At 47.6% G+C, this 6,000-nt stretch overlaps 1 protein-coding gene across 1 annotated transcript in view; it reads right to left on the bottom strand.

Moving 5' to 3' along the window:
- The window catches only part of HEG1 (heart development protein with EGF like domains 1), a 34,660-nt gene that overhangs the window by 5,506 nt on the left and 23,154 nt on the right, over positions 1-6,000 (bottom strand). Inside the window, exons 18-19 of the mRNA XM_035896303.1 lie at positions 529-571; positions 380-417 (exon numbers count right to left, since the gene is read on the bottom strand). Of these exons, the coding sequence (XP_035752196.1) occupies positions 380-417; positions 529-571 (81 nt within the window). The remainder of the gene's footprint in view (positions 1-379; positions 418-528; positions 572-6,000) is intronic.

The raw sequence follows: 6,000 nt of genomic DNA, 5'->3' as shown, positions 1-6,000 counted from the left end.
TGGGGGTCCCCTGCTGAAGGAAGAACAAGCTCTTGTTTCCCTACGGGACAGATTGCCTTCACTGATAGATCAGGATAATTCAAACAATATTTCATGGATTCACCTCTGAATATCTTGCTTCAAGTGTGGCTACTATATGTGCTATCATGACAGACTATCCAGAGAAAGATGATCTCCTTTCCTTAGGAGATAACATTAAGTCAACTTTGTCAAAGAAGGTCAACAAAATAATTTTCAACGTAAAATGAAGAAACAAAAAAGCACTGATAAGAGTAGTGTGCACCTACTGCACTTTAGACATAGTCATTTGCAATTACTTGTTTCAAGTTTCCCATTTCTGGTGCTGTGGAAATTAAAAGAACCAAAACTCGGTACTTACGGTTTCCACAGTTGAATCCACCTAAGCCAAACGGGCAGCTGGTAACAGAAAACAACAGGGAGTTTCAGCGGCTTCGCGGTGCCGACAGGTCACCAAAGCAATGTTAAGAAGGATGGTGGGGTAGGAGGAGGGCAGAACAGTCACCATACCTCACGCAGGTCTCATTTTCCAGCTTATATCCATCTTCACAGGCTAAAAACACAGAAGAGAGAAGGGCCATGAGCACCGCGTAGTGGTGCAGGGGAAGCATTTCCCACCGCTGCTTCCCACAGCAGCCTCACCCCAAACAACCTCAGGCACCGACAAGCCGGTCTGCGCTGCGGGCCCAGCAGGAACGCGGCGCGCTCCGATGTGATGCAATATCTCCTCTGGTTCAGGCAAAACACCGTGCACTTAAATCCACCTCCCGCTGGCTTTGACGGGACCGTTTCAGGGCTTCCTGGCAAAGCTAGCCCAGAACCTGGCACAGGGTGAGCAGCTGGCAAAGTCATTCCCAGCAGAACCTCTTCTTGCCCAAATGGAAACTCACGGCATGCTTGTATTGCTTCCCACAAAATAGCAGCGTAAAAAATCTGCAAGTCTCTCCAGTTTTTGATTCGAAACCTCATTTGAACAGTGCTACTTTAGCATTGATGCATGTTATTAATTACTTTTAAATGCTAGTACTGCAACAAAATGTTATGCAAACAGAGTCGTGGTTGACCCAAAGTGATGTTACATTTTGCCCCATGAAAAAGGCCACTTTTATTTATTGATTTCAAATTTGGAGCTAAATCAAACTTTAAAATATCATATTTTACTATAAAATAGAAATGAATTCTTTTTACTAGGTCTAAATAAGCCAGAAAACTGCTCTGTACAAAATGTTGGTAAAAAACCTGAAGCCATTGCTTCAAAATAACTGCTGTGCTTGAAGGACAGGTATCTCATCACCTGAATTACCTAAGAAAACGATACTGCTCTTCTGATGAACAGCAAAGGTGATGATACATGACATATGATTATAGTCTTCAAATTACTGATACAATCACCACTTTCCTCAGCAATAGCCCCACCAGAGCTCCTGCAGATCTGCTGCCTTTTGCAGAGGCAGCGAAGGTGGTTGCTCAAAGACCTGAGTAGGAGTGACATGGATGGAGTCGCTTTGGGAAGAAGGACAAGCCAGAGCCAGCACGTGCACCGGCCCTCGGGGGTCTGCAGGACATCACCCAGGGGTCTGGGAAACCCCTGCAGCACACTCCACAGGGAATAAAACTACATTGTTAAGTGAAAACAAAAATGCTTATGGACTACTTTTCCCCTCAAACACCATATGCTTAAAAATGGTGAGGCAGCAGCTCTCAAACCTTCTTCCCTCTGCCTTTCTCTCTAACCGCAGGGATAATGGGGTTGTTCAGCCTGGAGAAGAGAAGGCTGCGGGGAGACCTGATTGCAGCCTTTCAGTACTTAAAGGGAGCCTATAGGAAAGATGGGGACAATCTTTTTAGCAGGGCCAGTTGTGAAAGGACAAGTTTTAAACTAAAGTGGGGTAGATTTAGACTAGATATAAGGAAGAAATTCTTTACAATGAGAGTGGTGAAACACTGGAACAGGTTGCCCAGAGAGGTGGTGGAGGCCCCATCCCTGGAAACATTCAAGGCCAGGCTGGATGGGGCTCTGAGCAACCTGATCTGGTTAAAGGTGTCCCTGCTCACGGCAGGATGGTTAGGCTAGATGACCTCTAAAGGTCCCTTCCAACCCCAAATTATTCTACGATTCTATAACCGACAACCGAAAGCTCTGGCGCTCTCTAACCCCAGCAAGCACAAGGAAATCTGTGGGGAGAGGAGGGAGCTGCCAGCACCAGTCCCAGCAGATGCCTTTTCCCCTCTGGCACAGCTGGTGACTGTATTTTCAGAAACACTTAGCACAGGAGGGGAGGAAGGAAGAAAAGAAGGACAAATGTGCAACGTTGTCCATTAGGATGGGATGGCAATATCATAGTAAAGCAAGAGAGCGCACTAAGCCTTCTGGCTGAATTCAGAAGTTTATGGCTCTTCCAGCATCAATAATAAGCAATACCGATGCCAACAGCGAGCAATGTGACTGTGGCCACCCCCTCATAATACAGGTCACAGAACTTCCCTAAATTTAATTCCAGTTTCAAATCAAATAGTCGAACTGGAGCTACATTTTGGAGAACCATCCAAGATTAATTTTAATATTTTCAGTGACAGACAATCAGGCACAACCCGGGGTCAGATGCTCATAAAGTTAATTTTCCCAGCCAATAAAAACATTCACCTTATTTCTGGTCTGAATTATCCCAGTGTCAAATTCCAGCCTCTGGATGTTTACTTGCTAGATTGGAAAAGGTTAGATGATCACATTTCTCCTCCTCACCATCACATCACTCCTTTGCCTTTAATAAAGCCAAGTGCACTGAGATCTTTGAGTCTCCCTGGTTATTGAAGCTTTCTTCTGAACACTCACAGGTTCTCTTTGATCCTTTTGATTCCCAGAAATAGATGTTGCAAGCCCAGGGATTACAAAACTTCTCCTCTTCTGCCTGCCCGTGCCCCCTAAATGCACTCAGGGACCACAGTAGCCTTACAAGCCAGAGCTGGGGACCTCTTCTTTACCTGCTGGGCCCCCTTCGCAGCTCTGCCCAAGTCTCTGCTTCCCAGGAGAGGCAACCCACAGTGCGCCTGGCACTCTGCTCTTGGATGCCTGGCCTTGCTTGTGGTCGTACTGAAATACCGTTTGCCTAGATACCATTTACTAAGCGTCTCCTGTCACGCAGTATGCCATTTTCCCTGCAGGTGTGTGGACACAGGTGAGTGATGCACTCACTTCATTAACATTGAATCATAGAATCATAGAATCGTCTAGGTTGGAAAAGACCTTTAAGATCATCAAGTCCAACCGTTAACCTAACCCTGCCATCCCACCACTAAATCATGTCCCTAAGCATCTCATCTACCCTTCTTTTAAATACCTCCAGGGATAAATATTGCAGCTCTAGGCACAGACTTGCCATTGCAGCTGCTACCAATGAGGACAGGGGTGCTGATGGCCACAGTAGCTGGTCTTGCACCCCTTTCTCTGCCCCATATGGCCCCACTACTCCTCCACTACTTCTTTCACTCCATTTATTCCCCCAGAGCTGGGGATGGGCAAGGTGAGGTTCTTTACGTAGCCCCCCTGCTGCATCTCATCACGATGCTTTTTGCACTGGATTTCTTTTTCTCTCTCGAAGATGGTTTCTTTGAAGTCAAGGAAGAGACCAGAGGTAACTGGACAAGAATTAAGAGCCTCAGTCAACAAACAGCCAGGGCAAGGGTAGCAAATCCCAAAGGATCCTTGCCAGGCTCATTCATAACACCGAGGAACTAGCAAAATGAGGCTGGATGGGTTGCTCCTTTCGCTCGTTAACAAAAGCAGACCAAAACCATTATGGAGCAAATGTTCCACCGAAGCAAGCCACAAGATCAGGCAGTAATGAAATCTGCAGTGAAAGGGAGGAAGGCATCACCTCAACAGCTTGCTGGAGTTGCCTTCTCTAATGAGCGCAGCAGCCCCGGTACCCCAGCCCCAGCCTGTTGCTTGTGTGTTGGGAGGCCTGGAGGAGCCTGCAGGCAGATGCTGGATCCCCACCTCATCTCAGCCCCTCAGCCCTAGCCCAATAACGTGTGTAGGGCACATACACCTTGAGAGGTCAAAGCTGGAGCTGTGCCTTGGGTAGGAGCACCCCTAGAACCCCACCGGCACAGCCCTCAGGCCAAGAGACTACAGAGGCAGTGAAGAGGAAAAGCAAGATCCCAAATTTGCATCTGTCTGTCTTAAGTGCTCAGTGCTTATGTCTTTTCCTCTCCTCACCCTTCCTTTTCCTGCCACTTTGCTTTCTCCTCTGGCATCTTTCCTGCTCCTTTGAACAGGAGAGCTCGTGCTGCCACACTCACTCGGCAAGCTTTCCAACATGAGCAGGGAACAGAGGAAAAGCTTAAGTGTCAGGGGCCAAGCAAAGCTATCGAGTTGTGCTTTTCTACTCGGGATTCCTTTGCCTTTGCCTTCCTGAAAGAGACTCAGGGGTCTCTTTGGAAACCTGCTTTGCTGCTCCTTGCTTCGCTCCAGAAATGCTCTGTACTTTTAAAAATAGCATGCCCTTGAAAAGCTGGCACATTGGGTTTGTCGCCCTGTTTCTAAAACAGCCCTGAAGGTACAGGGAAGGTTGAAAACCAGCAATCACCCAAAGACAACTGAACCGCACATCGAGAGGTACCATGGCCAACATGTCAAAACTCCTGTGGCTCAGAGACCCAACCTTTCCTTGGTCCAGGGGATACTTTTTCAAGCACGCCCCAGGGGACAGACACCACAAGGCAGGACAGAACAATCCCTGGGGGCTGGGGCGGCCGATCCCCCATGCCCCCATGGCTCTCCCAGACGCACCCGACTTCCCACGGGGCAGACCGGACAGGGCAGCACAATAGCTATTTCCCCCTTTGCAAACACTGTCATTGGAGTTACCGCGCCACATTTTCATGACCCACAATGAGGGTCGGATGCTCAGGAGACCTTGGTTCCTGTTTAGGCACAAAGAGGGCAGAGATTTTCAAAGAGGCTGGCATATTGTATGCTATATTTATCAGAAAATAGCCCTAAATATCAAGTGAGGGCTATTGCTTGGCTTTTGAAAAAGCCTTTAAAAATCCCAACCACCTGGCTTACCCAGACAGGAACAAAGCGATGCTGAAAATCTGGTATCTTGCTGTGGTAGCATGCAGTCGGTGCTACCCTCACGCCACTGCACGGCAGCCTAAATCCCGCATCATCCCTCTCCCTCGGACACTCTTAAGCTGGTCGATAAGATGTTTCCTACTGACAGCAGCAAGCTGAAGGTGGAATTGAGGCCACGCGGTGTGCAGGTAGGGTTTTTTTATATTTTGCACAGCAAACAAGACCCGTAAGTAGAAAGTAACCAGACGTACAAGATGTTAGATCTCTGTAACCATCGCATCCAAGTGCCTCACGGCCTTTCAGGTATTTATCTTCTCAGCACTGCTTGGCAAGAGACGTGGATGAGAAAAATGGAGTAACTTGCCCTGAGTCTCCACCATCGATGATGGAGCAAGAGTTGGGCAAAAGCCTCCCAGGTTTCAGCTCAGCTCCCCACTCACTACATAAACCCTTCTCTGCCTCTCAAGGGTCAGTGGAGATGGCCAGTATTTCCTAATAGAAATCCTTCCCCCAGCATGCAAGATGAAGGAAGGGAAAGAAAACACAACGGAGAAAGGTTTTGCCTGGAGGCACAGAGTGGAGATGCCCATCTCCAAGATGTCCATCCCAGAGCCTGCAGCACATGAGTTATTTCCAGGCACATATTTCTCACTCTCTGATCAGGTTTGGAATCAACAAAGCATCTCCTCCTATTTCAACAGCAACCCAGCAGACACTGCCAGAAGCAATATATAACCACTACTTCTTATCAATAAGTCATCTGAAAACTGCATTTCTTAAGAAGCCCTACAACAACCACTGGAGCTAGGGAACGGACACCCTGATCCTACAGAAGTCATTTTGACCACTGGCACACAGAGAAAGACCTTGTTTAAAATGTAGCAAACCCAGACTTCATGATC

Source organism: Egretta garzetta, unplaced genomic scaffold (genome assembly GCF_000687185.1).
Source record: "Egretta garzetta isolate BGI_Z169 unplaced genomic scaffold, ASM68718v1 scaffold326, whole genome shotgun sequence".
Taxonomy (NCBI): domain Eukaryota; kingdom Metazoa; phylum Chordata; class Aves; order Pelecaniformes; family Ardeidae; genus Egretta; species Egretta garzetta.
Note: the sequence above shows the minus strand (reverse complement) of the source record. Positions and strands in the feature narration are given on the sequence as shown.